The 18,924-nt window shown below is 42.2% G+C and overlaps 1 protein-coding gene and 1 long non-coding RNA gene across 2 annotated transcripts; one reads left to right on the top strand and one right to left on the bottom strand.

Annotated features, from left to right (window-relative positions):
- Nucleotides 1-645: 645 nt before the first annotated feature.
- On the top strand, nt 646-1,995 carry LOC139562481 (uncharacterized). Its single transcript, XR_011672366.1, has 2 exons — nt 646-1,002; nt 1,130-1,995. It is a non-coding gene; the product is annotated as an uncharacterized lncRNA (long non-coding RNA).
- A 3,590-nt stretch (nt 1,996-5,585) lies between these two features.
- LOC139562440 (interferon-induced protein with tetratricopeptide repeats 1-like) lies at nt 5,586-13,062 on the bottom strand. Its single transcript, XM_071380156.1, has 2 exons — nt 7,598-13,062; nt 5,586-7,455 (listed from the first exon to the last, which is right to left on the bottom strand). The coding sequence occupies exons 1-2, from the start codon at nt 7,621-7,623 to the stop codon at nt 6,138-6,140; spliced, it is 1,344 nt and encodes a 447-aa protein (XP_071236257.1). The 5' UTR covers nt 7,624-13,062; the 3' UTR covers nt 5,586-6,137.
- Nucleotides 13,063-18,924: the final 5,862 nt, after the last annotated feature.

Here is an 18,924-nt window from a genome sequence, read left to right as displayed (position 1 = left end):
ATTTTACAAAACATGTGCACAAGGATTGTTTGCATTTTAATGTTTCTATACAAGTGTGCAACATGTTCGTTTGTCACTCAGAGACTCGGAGTAACCACAACTGCTCATCTTCCATGGCCTCTGAATTTATTTTGCCAAAGGTAAGAAAGACAACTTCTAAAATCTTTTTAACCCTTGTGTGGTGTTCGGGCCTGTGGGACCCATTTTCAATGTTTACTAAATTAAAAATGATACAATTCATTATTTTTTCAACCTGAAACTCACTGGCCTTGGCTCATTTTCTGTGAAGAACATGTAAAATAACACATTTTCATTGAGTGCACACTGTGAACCCCCTACACATTTATATTACATATGTGGTGTTCGGGTCTTCTTGGACCCGAGGGGAATAAAAGTGTGGAAAAGTGTGTGTGTCTTCCTCCTCCCTGGGCCAGCTGTTTCAACATAGCACCAAGCACCTGTCTGTCTCGCTGCCAGTCTGCCTGTCTCCCGCCTTTCTCATACTCTTTAACCTTTGTAGTGTGTGAAACTACACAATATCTTGCGGGAACTTGCACAATGCTATTACAATACATTATTTCGAAACATTGTAAAAAATGCAGTATTTTCCCACACTCTACCCCAGCCTGAGCTCCCACCTCAGCTGTTGAATACACGGAACAGGCCTATCAATTCCTCTAAGTTTGTGTTAACAACCGACACATCCCTAGTGTCCTACGTGCCAAAGAAATGCAAAAATGTGGTACTCATGAGTACGCTGAATAGGGATGACCAGAAAAAACAGAAATCATAATTAATTACAATGCCATAAAAGGAGCGGTGGACAATTTTTAGACAAGCTGGTGACTGGCTACAGCTGCAAAAGAAGAACCCTATGCTGGCCACTTGGACATTTTGGCGTACAACGTGTTTGTCATCTTGACAAATCCATCGTGAAGAGGATTCAGGAGGAGGATGCTGGTACCCCATCCGCATGACCCACAGAACCGACAATTCACACAAGTAAGTGTGAGTGATGTTGCATGTGTGTGTGTCTGACTCTCCTACCTTGGCCTGCTGCAGCTATATATGTGACTGAGTGAGTGAGATGTTCGTAAAATTCCTGAACTAAGTGTTTTCATCATACTAGATTGCAGCCGGTAGCAACAAGAAGAAGCGTTGTGATGTGTGTGGACCCAAGAAGGACAGAAAGACACAGTACACATGCATCAAGTGCAAGAAATGCATTTGCAACACACACACCGTTAAACTCTGTCCCTCATGTGGTGTATAGACCAGCCTTAATTTGTGTTCAATGGGGCTCATTTTATAATTTCCCTAAAATACTGTATGTAAAATGTGTTCTTCCAATTTGTTCAGTTCGAAGCAACAAACATCAATAGTTATGAAAACCTTGATTCATTTATATTTGTTCCAGATAAACATGATTTATTCTACCCATGTCTTGATTATAATAGATTTTTGAATGAATAGCGCTTTTCTTGATAAATGTGATCTAGCAGAGGTAAATAGCAATTTCTTGCAATTGATATAAGTCAACATTTAATTATTAAGTATTAAATATTTTTCAGTAAATTGTTATTGCTGTATTGTTTTAAAAACCCAATAATGTTGTGGGTCCATCAGACCCACGAACATTGGGTGAATAACAAAAACATGAACACCACACAAGGGTTAAGTCATGTGTTGGTTCGGGCCTATAGCTAGCTATAGTTCTTAAGCTATATTTCCTCCAGCTGTATTTTCTACCTTGTCCTTGCCTCATTATATGTGTCAATTGTGGCGGCAGGTAGCGTAGTGATTAGAGTGTTGGGCCATTAACCAAAAGGTTGCTGGATCGAATCCCTGAGCTGACAAAGTACAAATATGTCGTTCTGCCCCTGAACAAGGCAATTAACCCACTGTTCACCGGTAGGCTGTCATTGTAAAAAATAATTTGTTCTTAACTGACTTGCCTAGTTAAATAAAGGCTCAAAAAATTGAAATATATATGAATAGAATGTCTGGTAGTGTATTCTTTGTCCAAAATACTTTCTTTTTATTTTCATTTAAACATTCTGCCATAGCGTATATGTTCAACTTCATAACAAACATCCCATCCCATTGTCCCATTTATTTATTTATTTTTTCACCTTTATTTAACCAGGTAAGCTAGTTGAGAACAAGTTCTCATTTACAACTGTGACCTGGCCAAGATGAATCAAAGCAGTGTGACACAACAACAACACAGAGTTACACATGGAATAAACAAACATACAGTCAATAACACAATAGAAAAAAAATAAAGTCTATATACAGTGTGTGCAAATGAGGAGGTAAGGCAATAAATAGGCCATAGTAGCGAAGTAATTACAGTTTAGCAAATTAACACTGGAGTGATAAATAGCAGATGATAATGTGCAAGTAGAAATACTGGTGTGCAAAAGAGCAGAAAAGTAAATAAAAACAATATGGGGATGAGGTAGGTAGATTGGGTGGGCTATTTACAGATGGGCTATGTACAGCTGCAGCGATCGGTCAGCTGCTCAGATAGCTGATGTTTAAAGTTAGTGAGGGAAATATAAGTCTCCAGCTTCTGCGATTTTTGTAATTCGTTCCAGTCATTGGCAGCAGAGAACTGTAAGGAAAGGCAGCCAAAGGGGGTGTTGGCTTTAAGGATGAGCAGTGAGATATAACTGCTGGAGCGCGTGCTACGGGTGGGTGTTGTTATCATGACCAGTGAGCTGAGATAAGGCAGAGCTTTACCTATCATAGACTTATAGATGACCTGGAGCCAGTGGGTCTGGCGACGAATTTGTAGCGAGGGCCAGCCGACTAGAGCTTACAGGTCGCAGTGGTGGGTGGTATAAGGGGCTTTGGTGACCAAACGGATGGCACTGTGATAGACTGCATCCAGTTTGCTGAGTAGAGTATTGGAAGCTATTTTGTAAAAGACATAGCCGAAGTCATAATATACAGGAGAAAGATCGCGTTATGGCGAGGATAGCTGTGCTGCAAGATTCCCTCTAAGCATTTTCAATCCCCGTTCTCACGTACATTAGCTAGCCACGGTAGTCAGTTAGCTAGCTGGCTAACTTTTATCTACGTTTTTACTTCTGACACCAATTTAATGACCTAGCTAGATCATAAAAGAGCAATTGTCCAGACAGAGGTTTGAGTTTACAAATTCACGGTTTATTAACCCAACTCAACACAGGCTACTGTTTGGCCGTAGCCCACGGCAAATAAATCAAGGATACCCGTATAAAACAACCGTGACAATCTCTTGTTAAGGCCAGACGTAAGAGAGAGAACAATGGCTAAACATGGCCTTAAACTTGCAATGCTCCACCCCCCCTCTCGACGCTCCACCAACCATCAGGATGCCCGGCACAAGAACATTCCAGGTATTCCCGTGGTTGGCAGACAGCCGATTGACTGGCATGTCGGACCCTGCAAACAGTGGGTACTGGTACGTACAACAAAACCAACAAAACCAACGAACAGCATAACACATAACACACAGCTGTCTGTCGCTACAATGTACTTGTTGTAGTCCTTAAACCCCGAAATGAGTCACCCCTGGTTCGTTCAGCCAGAGAGGAAGAGGAAGAGAGAGGCCCAACTCAGCAGGAAATCTGTCTCCCTCGAGCCGGTGACGTTTTTGTATGGAGGTCAATAGCATGGAGTGTCGAATTTGGTCAATAAAAAATCTATGGCTTATTTGCTACATGAGGTTTATTTGATTTAATAGAAGTTTCATAATGCTTAAGTTGTTAAAAGTGTACTGATATAAGTAGGAAATGTGATATCCCAGCAACTTTTAGATAAAACACTTTGTATCGGAGTTGTCTCGAGATGTCTATGCATATTTATGAAATGAGACTGGTAACGTAGCATTTATCTCCATTGAATACAGGTAGTTGATGTCACCAACCCTCATCGAATATTCAAAAAGGTTTTACAATATTGACATGTATCCAGCAATCCAAAGAAACAGTAGGCGGGAGCTAGACAGCCCGCCGTTTCACTATGTGGACAACAACAACTCAACTAGGGCAGAGAAACATCTATCTTATCAGTAAATCCATAATATTTGGTTCAGCCATTTGAATGGGGAAAGAATAGGGTTCTGGGTTAAATGCCGAAAATAAAGTCTGAGGTTAACACAAGTTTAGGAGTTATTTTACGTTTTGTTCTGTGAGATAATGTCAGTTAACATGACCTTTATGAATTATGAAGCCTTTATGTGCTTTTTTAAATCATATAAATGCTTAGAAATTCACAAAGGGAAGTTAGCTGATAGATTGTCTCATAGAACAAAACGTATAAGATCTCCTAAACCTGTGTTTACTACAGACCTTATTTTCAGAGTTTATCCAAAAACACCATTAATTCCCACATAGGCTTTGTCCAACAAACGATGCCGGAGTGAGTATGCCTAGAAAAAGACGGCATTAATATTTCTCTCTGGAATATCTGGTAAATATAATGGATAATCTGTGCTTCTGCCAAGTCCCCTAACCAGATGTATCTGTTTTCAGGAGATAATGGAAAGAGAGCCTGTGAGGTTGAATCCGCTTTTGGACGTTAACAAAGCGACACTCAATTTTAACTTGTCCACATTTACTGGATTGGTTGAACAGTGCAGAAGAGAACCCTGACAGTTTTATTTTATTTTTGTCAAGACCAGCATATTGGGGGAATCTAGTTTCAGGCGTTTCTGTTAGGCCTGCTACATTAGGTTAGGGGAGAGATAACCAAATAGAGAAAGAAGATAAACGATCTAAGAGTACAGGACAGAATGTAAATAAACGACCGCAGGGTTCACATATTCTTGGAATGAGAATGTTTAAGGCCAAGAGTTTTACCTGACTACTTGACCAGACCAGGAAAAACTCTGAGCCTGTATTTCAGCCTTCTGTATGTCAGTTAATCAATGACTAAAATAGAGACATGGGCAAATTTATGGATGCTGAACTGGTGATGCAGGAGACATTGGCGAAGTGATGCGTTGTCTTTATTAAAACAGTAGGTGGCGACTTACACAGATAAAATCCTGGTTTTCGTCAAACCATTGCAAGGAAAGTAGTGTTGTCTGAATAAAACTGCACAAGATCAAGGAGCTCAATAGGTGTGTAGTGTAATGTGTACTTCAATAATGTCACGTACTTTAAGGATTTTTGAAATACTGCACAGTACTGGCAATAAATTGGCCAATCTTTCACAGCAGCAATGATACTGTGATTTCTGGAACAACTTCAGAGAAGGTGATGGATGTATTGTAACGTCTATTGATACTAGACACCCTTCATTCCCCAATTGCTTCCCACTGAAACATTCTGTGCTACATTGTGGTGTTCTCTGTCTCTGACTGTGTATGCTGACCCTGACCGTGTACCGTATCCATGACCTTATTACCAATCAAACTCACACCCTAGCTGAGGATAGTCAATGTATGTAGTTGTACAATTTCAACTGGATATCCACATCTATGCATTAAGAAATTCTAGTAACCTACTGGGATAGTGGTATATAATTATAAAATAACTTATTGTTTGCTTTTAATGTATTTCTTTAATTAATGATCTCTTAACATAATAGAATAGAATATAATACATTTATTTTCACAAGAACTTACAAGATATTAGACAGTACAATATTAGACATTAAATACATTCACCAGAAACAGAACCAGGTCCGCAATTTAAAAAAAAAAGCAATAAGATCCTATCTGGATAGACAGTCTGTAAGGCTACACAGGGCCTCTACTCTATAATGCAATATTGAAGAATAACATATTAGTTTGTCTACACTACATTAGTCTGCAGTAAACCTTTACAGACACAATTGAAAAAGTGGATTTGAGACAGATGTTTGTCATGTTAGGCCTACATATTTATAGGATTTACAATCAGCCTTGACTTTTTCTTTCTAGTTTTAGTATTGTTGATCATGCAAATCCCAGTAGCCAAATTAAGCGCAGACATTTTTAATACTCAAGTATTCAATTGTTACTGAATATAATCTTGTCCTAGATTTGTCCTAGTGGTATAGTGAATATATTTTCCACATGAATCAATCATAAACAGGTGATGCAAATTTGACTGATTCGGCACGCAGTTCTGTTTAATTCAAGCCTTTATTGGAAAAAAGGTCTAGAACCGGCTAACAGCACCTTCTCCATCAAGTCCATCCAGAAAGTCAACAATTTCCTCAGCTCTGTCTCCTCCATTATGGACAATGGACAACAAAATACGAACACTGCTGTCACGTTGGCCAGTGGGTAGCATAATCTCTACTGCCTTCTTGTGGATATCAATTGACCTGGAAGCATCTTGTTTGGCATAAAACAAATAGTCGGCATACCAGTTGTAGAATTTTTGTAAATCCTGTGGTTCCATTCCTTCTATTTCAAGAAGCAGGTCCTCAAATATTTTATCTGCTCTATCAATTCTGCCAGATTCTTTGTACATGGCAGCCAGTTCCAGTTTTACCTCAAGGGATTTGGGGTAGAGTGTGACCACCTCTTCATAAAGGTAGACTGCATTTTCAATCAGAATATGCCTCATTGGGTTCCTTTTCTTTTCCAGAGAGAAAATCTTCCATTTGTAACACTTCCCAAGATGCCTCTTCAGCTGGCGTGAATTGGGGTGCCTCTCCAGGGTCCTTCTTGCCAGGTCAATGCTTGAATCATGAGAGACGTATTCTTTGAAAAAATCTAGCAAGATACCAAATCCACCAAAGCTGTCCAAAGGCTTCTCTATCACTTCCTCTGCGAGTTTACATGCTTCCTCAACCTGGCCACTCTCTGCAAGCCTCTGCAGGTACATCACTGGGATGTACAAATCTTCTGGATCCAATTCTCTAGCAATCCGTAGGTGCTCCAACATCTCAGATCGCAGCTCCGGGGTAATGTCTTTCCTATCAACAGATTTATTAAATGCCATGGCGTAGCCACAGCGCAGCACCTTGTTCTCAGGATCCCCTTTTAAGGCCATCCGGAAGCAATCTAGTGCTGCTGCCTTCTTGCTTACATCAAACTTATTCAAAGTCCAGGCCCTTTCTCCCCACACTACACCTGGGCAGGGTGAGGGGTTGTCCCGCAATAGTCTCCCCACCTTCTCCACATAGGTCTGGCTCTCTGTTAGCTCCCCTTGGTGATAGTGCACCCAGGCCACGTTCCCATAGTGGACCACCAGCCTTAGCTCCACGCCATCTTGCCTGCTTTGGCGAATGGCCTCTTCAGCCTTCTTCAGGCAATGAAGAGCGTCCTCTGTGGAGCCCAAAGCGTAGTGTAGGTAAGCCAGGAAGTTGTACAGATAACCCTCCCAGGAATATTGAACCCCCTCTCTGTTGCTGATATCTATCATCGTTTCTCTGAGACTTTCCAGTTTTGATCTGCTGTCGTCCAGTTTCCAGGTGAAGTGGCATTCCAAACCCTGCAGCCTAATTTTCAAGGAGGTCTGAGCCATTCTGGTTAAAAAAAGACAACATTTTAATTGTATACATTATACCTAAGAGAGATATTTAAGACCTGGATGGTGAACCAAGGACTCATTTCAGTCATGAGAGAGAGAGAGAGAGAGAGAGAGGGTGCTAGAGAGATATCACTTACCTCATAGTTGGACAAGAGAAAGCCATCTTGTGGTCTCTGAGTTTCAACACAGAGCAAATGAGTGTCTGATTAGATACCTCACGGATTCTATCCTGATTTTATACTGTATGGACCACATTATCTTCCAATGGGCGAGTTATGCTGATATTACCTCACTTTACAAACAACTATCATAGTTTTGTTTCTAGCAAATAGAGACTAAAGCAAATGAGTGTGTGTCAAGGGCTGTTACGGTGACCGTATTACCACCACACCAGCAGTCATGAGTCATGAAGGCAGTCAAATTCCACTTGACCGTTTAGTCACGGTAATTAGTCTTATCCAAGCTCTGATGCTGCTGATGGTCATTAGTAGCTTACCAAACATGCTAACTGCCTGGTACTCAGCAATCTATTGTCCCTCTAATCACTCTGATATCAATGCAAACGTCATCAAAAATCTAATCAAACACTTCATGAGAGCCCATGAGCTCATGTTGCGCAACATTTCTATAGTCTATGCAATTACGTAAGAAAACAGAGTGGTGGCCTCAATTAAAAAGAGGTCGATTCCATCAGCTTTCTAAAGGCTTACAATATTAATTTCTCAACTTTCCTAATATTAAGCAAATTGCTTCTCTTTACAACAGGAGTATAGCCTCCCTGGCTGGCATTGAACCTCCTTTGCTCCATGAACCTCCACAATGAACCTCCATTTGCTATTTAAGTGCATGGATGACATGTCTTTTTTTCCCCTGCCCCTGTTTTGAGACAGGTGCATGATAATGGTCCATGTTACAGTATGATATGTTGGGTAAAATAATAAAGACAGACACAAATGTCAAGTTCAAGCATTGTACATGTCCCTACATACGGGGTCTGGGGAAAAGCCTAACTATCGATTACCTATCAACTAGACTCCGTAACATCATCCTTTTCAATAGAAAGTGCAAACATAACAGCACAACATTAAGTTCTTAACAGTCAAGTCATAACAATTGAAAAAGCATTACATTTTCTATTTACTTCAGTTGTCATCTTTCTCTTTGTTTTTTTTGTTTTTTGTTTTTTTAATAAACAGAGGACAAGTTACCACAGTCCCTTGCTTACAGAGTAAGCCTTACCGGTGGCTTACACAGTTGACCCACCCGTAAGTATGGGCTCTGACAGGGGTAGGATTAAGGCCACGAGCTGGAGAGCTTGGTGGGCTAGAAGCCTCACCTTCAGTTGGCTCATGTCACAATTCTGCGCCCCTTGCCTTTAGGCCTGAACTGAGATCCAGCTCATCAAGGTGAGTGAATGGCGTGTTCTGGTTTGTTGTCTGCTCTGCTACGTGTAGATCCCCCTGATTGCGACGATAGAGGGAGCCACCAGGTAAGAACGTGGTGCAACACTCTGTAGGCATGTACCCAGACTCCAAAGTCCTGTGTGGTATCCCGGCAGCGGTTTCATCCTTATTGTTTCACCCACCTCCAGCTCTGGTAGGTCTCGAGCAGTCCGGTCGTAGAAGCACTTAGTGAGCTGCTTCTGTGGCACAGTTTGTCCGTGACGCCAACCATGACACATGGCTCAAGTAGCTTGTTAGCTACGGGGATGGTAGTCTTCAGAGGTCTGGACAGCAGGCGTTGCGCTGGGCTGCTGTCCATATTTCGGTGGGTGTGTTCCTCCACTGTAAGATGGCTTTCCAGGGGTCGTTGCTGTCACGCAAGTCCCTTCATCACAGGTTTTTTGCAATCTTGACAGCTGACTCTGCCTTACCATTTGCCATTGGGTGTGGAGGTCACATGGTCAAACTCCCCTTCTGAGCGAAACGGTTGAACTGTGCAGTGGGCCATTGTCCGTGATGACCTTGTCAGGCTGGCCTTACCTTGCAAACTGCGCCTTGAAGCACTTTATGACTGTCTCTGCAGACAAGTCAGGGAGCCATTCAATTTCTCAAAAGTCAGTGTAGTGTTCAACAATGAGAAGATAGTGCTTTTGTCTGTGGCTGAATAAGTCCATGCTGATGATTTGCCAAGCCCTTGTGGGCAGTTTGTGCGACATCATGGTTTCCTTTTGCTGTTTATGAGTGTACTCGTTGCATGTGGTACAGCTGTTGACAAAGTCTTTAATTTCTGCTTGCATGTTTGGCCAGTATAATGTTTCACGTGCCTGGCAGTAGCATGCGTCATCTCCAATGTGACTGGAGTGTATGCGAGTAAGCATCTCTGGATTTGGGGATAATGACATTCTGACCTCTGAACAAGATGCCATTTTGCACGCTGATCTCATCTCGAAAGATCCAGTATTCTCTCACTGTGAAAGGTGTCTCCTCTTTCAGGTATGGCCAACATGTGAGAACCATGGACTTCAGTGACTGTGACGTTTAAGTAGTCTGCCTGATTGATCTGTTGAACATCTTGTTGTTCCTGCTGTAGCAAACAGATGGCATGCTGCTGATAGGCAGTGCCTCTGCCTGTACATTGTGCTGTTGCCCTGCTCATTGTGTCACTGATGTACATCTCTGGTCTTTTCTTGTAGACAATATTCAGGCTGTAGTTTTGCAGAGTCATGAGCATGCTTTGAAGCCTCTTGGGCGCATTGAGGAGAGGTTTACTGAATATGGCAATGAGTGGTTTGTGGTCCGTTTCATTGGTGACCAGCTCTCGGCCATATAAGTAGTGATGGAAGCACTGGCAGGAGAAGACTATGCTGAGGCACTCTTTCTCAATTTGTGCATGTTAGGTGGGGGTGAGCGATCTCAAAGCGAACGCAACGGGCTGGCCTTCCTGTATATTGCCTTGTTATTGTTATTTTATTGTGTTGCTTTTAATTATTTTTTACTTTAGCTTATTTGGTAAATATTTCCTTAACTCTTCTTGAACTGCACTGTTGGTTAAGGGCTTGTATGTAAGCATTTCACGGTAAGGTCTACACTTGTTGTATTTGGCGCATGTGACAAATAAAGTTTGATTTGATTCCTGCATAAGGCAGCATTCAAGTCCACTTTTGCTGGAGTCCCGCAACACTGGCATGGATGAAGCCAAAGATTTAATCTCCTGCACTGTGGCCTCATGTTTGGTTAGCCAGCGCAGAGGCTCACAGACTGCTGATAGGTGTGGCATGAACTTTGCAAGATAGTTTGCAAAGCTGATGAGACGCTGCACTCCTTTTGCATCAGACAGATTTGACATGACGAGGATCGCTCTGACTTTGTCTGAGTCTGGCTTCAGGCCTTTGACCGAGAGAATGTGGCCATGGAAGTGGACGTCTTTCACCTTGAACTGCAGCTTCTTCAGGCCAAGGCGCAGCTTAACTGATCGGCAGCGCTCCCTCAGTGCCAGGAGCTTCACATCGTGGTCACGTTCTGCTTCTTTTTCTGTATCACCACAGCCAATGATCAGCACCTCATCAGTGATGGGTTCAATGCCCTTGAGCCCAGCCATTAACTTGTGCTGCTTACGTTGGTATACCTCAGGCACCACTGAGACACCAACAGGAGCTTGAGCCAGCGTTTCCAACCCCAGGAGGTCCAGAAGGTAGTCATGAAGCTGCTTTCTTCGTCCAGCTTGCATTGAAGGAATGCATCTCGGGCGTCCACCAAGTTGACAATCCTGGCCTTGGGTAGCTTGTAGAGGACATCCTTCAGTGTCAGCATGATGTAGTGGGAGCTTGGTGATTGGTTCAGATGCTTTGGGTCGATGCAGACCCTCAGCTTCTCAGTTTTTTTCCACTATGACCATATTGCTGATCCAGTCAGTTGGTTCAGTCACAGATGTCATGTGGCCATCAGTCTCATACTTGTCCAGCTGGGCCTTCACATCCAGTTTCATTGCAATGGGCACATTGCGAGGAGCACACTGGACTGGGGGGAAGCTCTCATCCAATATTTAAAGTGTACCTCCCCAGGTACTGTTTCAATGGCCTGCTGAATACGTCGTCATATCTGCTTAGTTGTTCTTTGGACAGGAGTCCATCCATTCTTTAGACATGCTCCACGATGTTCAGGTCATTTGGCACGGTGAACTGCATCAGTCCCAGGCGTTTGGATGTAGAGCCTGAGAGGAGAGGGTGTTGACCGGTTTTCACGATCTCAATCTCCAGCTTGTGTTTGTGTCCCCGAATAACACATACGGTCTCAAAGATGACCATAGAGCTCATTAGCTCTCCTGAGTACACCTTTAATCTATTGGTGGGCAAAATATGTGTGTCAGGTGTCAGATTGAATTTGTCTTTGTAGCTCATTACATTGCACGTAGCACCAAAATCCAGTCGACATTGTCGCAGCTTGTTGTGTAATCGTAGTGTCACAAACCATTTCTTCCCTCTTGAGGGTACAGCCCTAATGGATTCATGCATGAAAATGTCACTTTCACTGTTCTGAACACTGAGTGACATCATCAACACAGTGAATCTTGCCCTCACCCATTTTTTGCTTTTGAGACACTTTTGCAAGTGATTATTAGTTCCACAAGCAATGCAGGTTTTCCGTTGGCAGAGCAGTGCTCTTTGCCTTGTGCGTGCACATTTCCACAGTATTTGCATGCTATGGGGCTGTCTGTGTTCACCATTCATGGTGAATTACTCTGCCTCTATTGGTTTTGTCTGAATGTCTGCCTGGCAACAGCGTGAGCAGTATCAATGTCGGTGCGTGGGGTTACGATTTCCATTGCTCTCATTCTCATGTCAGTGACTTCGGCAGTGCGGCACATTTCAATGGCAGTTACTAATGTTAAGCCTCTCTCTCTTAGTAGACGCCGGCTCGTGTCCTCATTTGCAATTCCCAGTACTGTTTTGTCACGAATCAATTCATCTTTCAATCCCCCGCATTCACAAGTAGTGGATCTTTCTCTCAAACGGGTTACGAAGTTGTGTACTGACTCACCCTCTTCCTGTTTGCAGCTTCCAAAAACGAACCACTCGTAAATGACGTTCCTGACGGGTTTGAATTAATTCTCCAATGTATCCAGTATGGCCTTTGCATCACCCTGTTGTCGTGCTGTGAGGGTGAGATTGTGCCGGTAAATATGCCTGCATTCTCTGCCCATTAAGCTCCTCAGAGTTGCCGCTTGGACCTCGTTGGGTTTCTCTTGTAGACAGGTCGCCAGCGCATAGTTTTCAAATTCATCCCTGAAGTTGTCCCAATTAGTATTCCAGTCCCCTGTGAGAACCACGGGATTTGGTGGCGGAATGTTTGCTGCCATAGCGATGGAATAGGAGATCTCTTTGCCTTCAGCCATCCAAGTAGGTAGTGATGCTAGCTAGCCAGCTAACAACGAGTTGTTCAGTGGTGTGACTAACATTGGCAGTAGGAAACGGTGTGTGTTAGCATATGGAACGTAACTGCGCCTATACTGTACTTGGCTACAAAAATAACAAACATGTGGTTTTTGAGCCACTTCTGATACCATGTTTCAGTATGATATATTGGAAAAAATAATAAAGACAGACACAAATGTGAAGTTCAATAGCCTTGTTCAAGCATTATAGTAGTCCCTACATACGGGATCCGGGGAACAGCCCATCTAGTCGATTACCTATCAACTAGACTCCGTAACAGACCATTCTAAATCAAAACAAATTTCACACATATTATTTAGTATATGTAAAGACAAGATTTAATCAAGAATAGTCTGATTGGGGACAATTAGGGATGCACCGATGTGACATTTTTAGCCGATACCAAAATCCGATATTTTCCTTGCCAGAAAACCCGATACGATAATCAATATTTAAAATTTTAGAGGCCTTTCAAGCGCTTTAGTACAGTTAAATAGTTTAAACACACACACTGACCAAAAAGTTCTTTTGTTGGCATTTACGTATGTCCCCATTGCCAGTAAAAGATAATCAAAACCTATTTTTTTCACTTACTTGCTGTGCTGTTTTGCTGTTCATTTGTTCAGTCGTTTCATTCTCAACCAGGATTTCATCATACATGTCAAGCAGAAAAGTTTCAGCTCTGTGTGTCCTTGGCTTCTCTTCCTCGGTGCGCACTGTCACTGTGTCCGTTTCCAACTTGTCCAGCTGTGTCTGTAACATTTCACGTAAACCCTGTTTCTTGTCTGCATCGAAGTAGCGGTCCTTGTACCTAGCATCGAGCATGGTGGTGACACAGTAAGAGGCTCAGAGAGAATGCCACCGAATCGCTTGTTCACAGCCTCTAGTAGAGTACTTTTGCAAGTTTAACCTCACGGTCTGTGTCGGCAGTTTTGTTGAGCAGGCATTTCAATGCCATGACAGATGGTATCATGTCTGCTGCAGATGCAGTTGATGAGCTTATTTCTCGAGTCAGTTGTTCGAATGGAGCTAGGAGTGTGTTCATGTTTCCAAGTTTCAAACATGTTCTCAAATGCAATTGAAATGGCAGCAGCGGTATGACTACCAGCACATTCTTGAGCATGCAATACGGCTTTCCTCAGTACGAAATCCTTGTCGACCCACTGTGCTGTCAGACTCAGCATGCTCATGGGGTTGACATCGCTGGTCCAAATGTCAGTTATCAAGCTAATAGCAGTGACGCCCATAGCAAGTAGCTCATGGATGTGCGTTTCAACAATACTGTGTAACTCCGGTAGGGCAACACCTGAAAAATAGCGCCTACTTGGTAGTATGTACCGGGGCTTGAGGTACTCGACCAGTCGGCGAAAGCCAACATCATCCACGACAGAGAACGGTTGATTGTCAAGGGCAATGAATTTCATTATCTTGGTGTTAATGGATTTCGTCTTTGAGTTGTCTCGCTGAAATGTTCTTACTCTTTCAAATGACTGCTCGACTTGAACTTGTTTAGTTGTTGGAAGTGTGCCCTTAATTTTCTTCTGCTTTTGTTCTAAGTAGTTCCTGAACGTCTGGGGGTCATGCACTTTCAAATGAGTAATTAGGTTTGTGGTATTGAATGATTTCACTTTCTTTCCTCCTCAGGAAATAATAGCAGCACAAACGTTGCATATGGCCTTTTTGTTATCTTCCTTTGAAACTTAAAAATAGATCCACAGTGTAGACATTGTGGGCTAGGTTAGGATTGCTGTGTTGCATGTGTATCACTATATTTTTCGTGGCATCATTATGTCATCTACCTACGTTTTATACAGTGGCTTGCGAAAGTATTCAACCCCTTGGCATTTTCCCTATTTTGTTGCCTTACAACCTGGAATTAAAATATATATATTTTTTTTGGGGGGGGGTTCATTTGATTTACACAACATGCCTAACAATTGGAAGATGAAAAATATTTTTTATTGTGAAACAAACAAGAAATTAGACAAAAAAAACAATAAACTTGAGCGTGCATAACTATTCACCCCCCCAGTCAATACTTTGTATAGCCACTTTTTGCAGCAATTACAGCTGCAAGTCTCTTGGGGTATGTCTCTAATTGCTTGGCAAATCTAACCACTGTGATTTTTGCCCATTCTTCAAGGCAAAACTGCTCCAGCTCCTTCAAGCTGGATGGGTTCCGCTGGTGTACAGCAATCTTTAAGTCATACCACAGATTCTCAATTGGATTGAGGTCTATAAAGTTAAACTGTTACATTGATGCTGTTGACCCGGATCACTGGTTGCTGCGGAAAAGGAGGAGGTCGAAAGGGGGGTGAGTGTGACGGATGTGAAATGGCTAGCTAGTTAGCGGTGGTGCGCGCTAATAGCGTTGCAATCGGTTACGTCACTTGCTTTGAGACCTTGAAGTAGTGGTTCCCCTTGCTCTGCAAGGGCCGCGGCCTTTGTGGAGCGATGGGTAACGACGCTTCGTGGGTGACTGTTGTTGATGAGTGCAGAGGGTCCCTGGTTCACGCCCGTGTCGGGGCGAGGGGACGGTCTAAAGTTATACTGTTACACTGCCACCCCCATGCTTCACTGTGGTGATGAGAGGTGTTAGGTTTGCGCCAGATATAGCATTTTCCGTGATGGCCAAAAAGCTCAATTTTAGTCTCATCTGACCAGAGTACCTTCTTCCATATATTTGGGGAGTCTTTTGGTGAACACAAGCCTTTTGGTGAACACCAAACGTGTTTGCTTATTTTGTTCTTTAAGCAATGGCTTTTTTCTGGCACTCTTCCATAAAGCCCAGCTCGGTGGAGTGTACGGCTAAAAGTGGTGCTATTGACAGATACTCCATTCTCTGCTGTGGAGCTTTTCAGCTCCTTCAGGGTTATCTTTGGTCTCTTTGTTGCCTCTCTGATTAATGCCCTCCTTGCCTGGTCCATGAGTTTTGGTGGGTGGCCTTCTCTTGGCAGGTTTGTTGTGGTGCCATATTCTTTCCATTTTTTAATAATGGATAGAATGGTGCTCCGTGGGATGTTCAAAGTTTCCGTTTTTTTTTATAACCCAACCCTGATCTGTACTTCTCCACAACTTTGTCCCTGACTTGTTTGGAGAGCTCCTTGGTCTTTATGGTGCCGTTTGCTTGGTGGTGCTCCTTGCTTAGTGGTGTTGCAGACTCTGGGGCCTTTCAGAACAGGTGTATATGTACTGAGATCATGTGACAGATCATGTGACACTTAGATTGCACACAGGTGGACTTTGTTTAACTAATTGTGTGATTTCTGAAGGTAATTGGTTGCACCAGATCTTATTTAGGGGCTTCATTTTTTAAACAAGTAATTTTTTTCATTTCACTTCACCAATTTGGACTATTTTGTGTATGTCCATTATATGATATCCAAATAAAAATCTATTTAAATTACAGGTTGTAATGCAACAAAATAGGAAAACCGCCAAGGGGGATGAATACTTTTGCAAGGCACTGTAGGTTTGCACGTCAGCTTTGACATCGGTTTTGCACTTCGGCATTAAACTAGACATCGGGCCGATGCAGATGTTGGTATTTTTAGCTAATATCGTCCGATTCTGATATGCTTATTGATATATCATGCATCCCTAATAACAATAGTAGGCTATCACTTGTAAATTACATATTATTACTTGTGAATGATGCCCAGCGTAAGGCAAGAAACAATGCTTTTTTTTTGTTGCTACTTTTTTTAATCATATAGTCTAGCCCATAAGCCTATATGTTTTAATAAGTTTGTTTCACAACTAAAGTGGCTAAATAACTTCTTAAAATTAAGCACATTAATCCGCTTTACAAGGGGTGTAGAGCCTAACTGGCATACATAAGCAGTGCGTGAGTTTCAAGTTTGGGGAAGTACATTTTCACAATAAAAATGCACCTTTATAATAAAAGCATTACATGAGTAATCGCATTTGCAGTCACTTGATAATGGTGTTTTCCCGGTAATGGACTGTGTGTGCATTGCTGCACTTATAATGTGAAGAAATAGCCTAATAGTTTATCAACATTTTAAGCTAAACGTTCTGATCTGTTGTGTCAGCCTCATTGAGTAAAACGTTTTTTTTTTTATGCTAGTAGTTGTATTAATTTGGGATCTATCGCATCCCATAACTGTCCCAGACTGTTTGGAATATTTATTTCTCGCACAGAATAAAATATGTCAACTTTTGTATTATGGGGGATAGTGGATTGACATAGCCTAGTGCTTTTGCTGTTTGTTAGGCTTACTTATCATGTTGGCTGACAAAATTGTAAATGTGGACAGATCTTCCAATATCTTCAATATGCACCTCGGAATAGGATAAGGATGCACGTAGTTGAGTCCCCGATGTGTCTGTCTTCACTTGTAGCCTGTGAGAAAGTAGGCCTAACAACACCAGATCAGATGATGGAGAGCTATGTGAGTGATGGTGCTTCGGAGCATGCAGCACTCAGGGAGAAGGGTATAGTAATTTATTATATTCAGCGCAAAGGCCACTGGCCGCAAAAGGCATGGATTTTTTTAGGAGGCATTACGGACACACAAAGGGGAAAGTCGAGGCATTATCATGTGCTTGTCAAATTGTGAATGAGAGACTGATGAAGTGTGTACAGCCTGTGCAAAAACAAAGCACAGCTCATGCAACTTTTAATCGCATTCTGCAGCCTTACAATGTATTCAAAATCAAAACATATAGCCCACATATAGCCCAACTAAAATAAGCATATAGTAGTACCTACAATGCATTCAGAAAGTATTCAGACACCATACCTTTTTCCACATTTTGTCACGTTACAGCCTTATTCTAAAGTTTATTGAATAAATACAAATCCTTATCAATCTACACACAATACCCATAATGACAGTGAAAACAGATTTTTGAAAAGAAATTGCCAATTTATATATATATATATATATACAGTCTTGGCCAAAAGTTTTGAGAATGACACAAATATTAATTTTCACAAAGTCTGCTGCCTCAGTTTGTATAATGGCAATTTGCATATACTCCAGAATGTTATGAAGAGTGATCAGATGAATTGCAATTAATTGCAAAGTCCCTCTTTGCCATGCAAATGAACTGAATCCCCAAAAAACATTTCCACTGCATTTCAGCCCTGCCACAAAAGGACCAGCTGACATCATGTCAGTGATTCTCTCTTTAACACAGGTGTGAGTGTTGACGAGGACAAGGCTGGAGATTACTCTGTCATGCTGATTGAGTTCGAATAACAGACTGGAAGCTTCAAAAGAAGGGTGGTGCTTGGAATCATTGTTCTTCCTCTGTCAATCATGGTTACCTGCAAGGAAACACGTGCCGACATCATTGCTTTGCACAAAAAGGGCTTCACAGGCAAGGATATTGCTGCCAGTAAGATTGCACCTAAATCAACCATTTATCGGATCATCAAGAACTTCAAGGAGAGCGGTTCAATTGTTGTGAAGAAGGCTTCAGGGCGCCCAAGAAAGTCCAGCAAGTGCCAGGACCGTCTCCTAAAGGTGATTCAGCTGCGTGATCAGGGCACCACCAGTACAGACCTTGCTCAGGAATGGCAGCAGGCAGGTGTGAGGCGGGTGAACAAACAAAAACCCACACAGTCTGACAAACTCCAAGCATTGATTATGCAAGAATGGGCTGCCATCAGTCAGGATGTGGCCCAGAAGTTAATTGACAGCATGCCAGAGCAGATTCGCAGAGGTCTTGAAAAAGAAGGGTCAACACTGCAAATATTGACTCTTTGCATCAACTTCATGTAATTGTCAATAAAAGCCGTTGACACTTATGAAATGCTTGTAATTATACTTCACTATTCCATAGTAACAGCTGACAAAAATATCTAAAGACACTGAAGCAGCAAACTTTGTGAAAATGTATATTTGTGTCATTCTCAATACTTTTGGCCACGACTGTATATATATAAAAACTTATTCACCGCACTTGAACCCGATCGATCTCTGGAGAGACCTGAAATAACTGTGCAGCGATGCTTCCCATCCAAGCTGACAGAGCTTGAGAGGATCTGCACAGAAGAATGGGAGAAATTCCTCAAATACGAGTGTGCCAAGCTTGTAGCGTCATACCAAAGAAGGCTTG

Source organism: Salvelinus alpinus, chromosome 32, assembly GCF_045679555.1.
Source record: "Salvelinus alpinus chromosome 32, SLU_Salpinus.1, whole genome shotgun sequence".
In the NCBI taxonomy this organism is placed as follows: Eukaryota; Metazoa; Chordata; class Actinopteri; order Salmoniformes; family Salmonidae; genus Salvelinus; species Salvelinus alpinus.
Note: the sequence above shows the minus strand (reverse complement) of the source record. Positions and strands in the feature narration are given on the sequence as shown.

Excerpts from the sequence above, each read along its gene's own strand:
- LOC139562440 (XM_071380156.1), bottom strand. The coding sequence starts at position 7,623 with ATGGCTTTCTCTTGTCCAACTATGAG. Across the intron at positions 7,456-7,597 it reads TTCTCTTGTCCAACTATGAG|AATGGCTCAGACCTCCTTGA; the intron begins GTAAGTGATATC and ends TTTTTTAACCAG.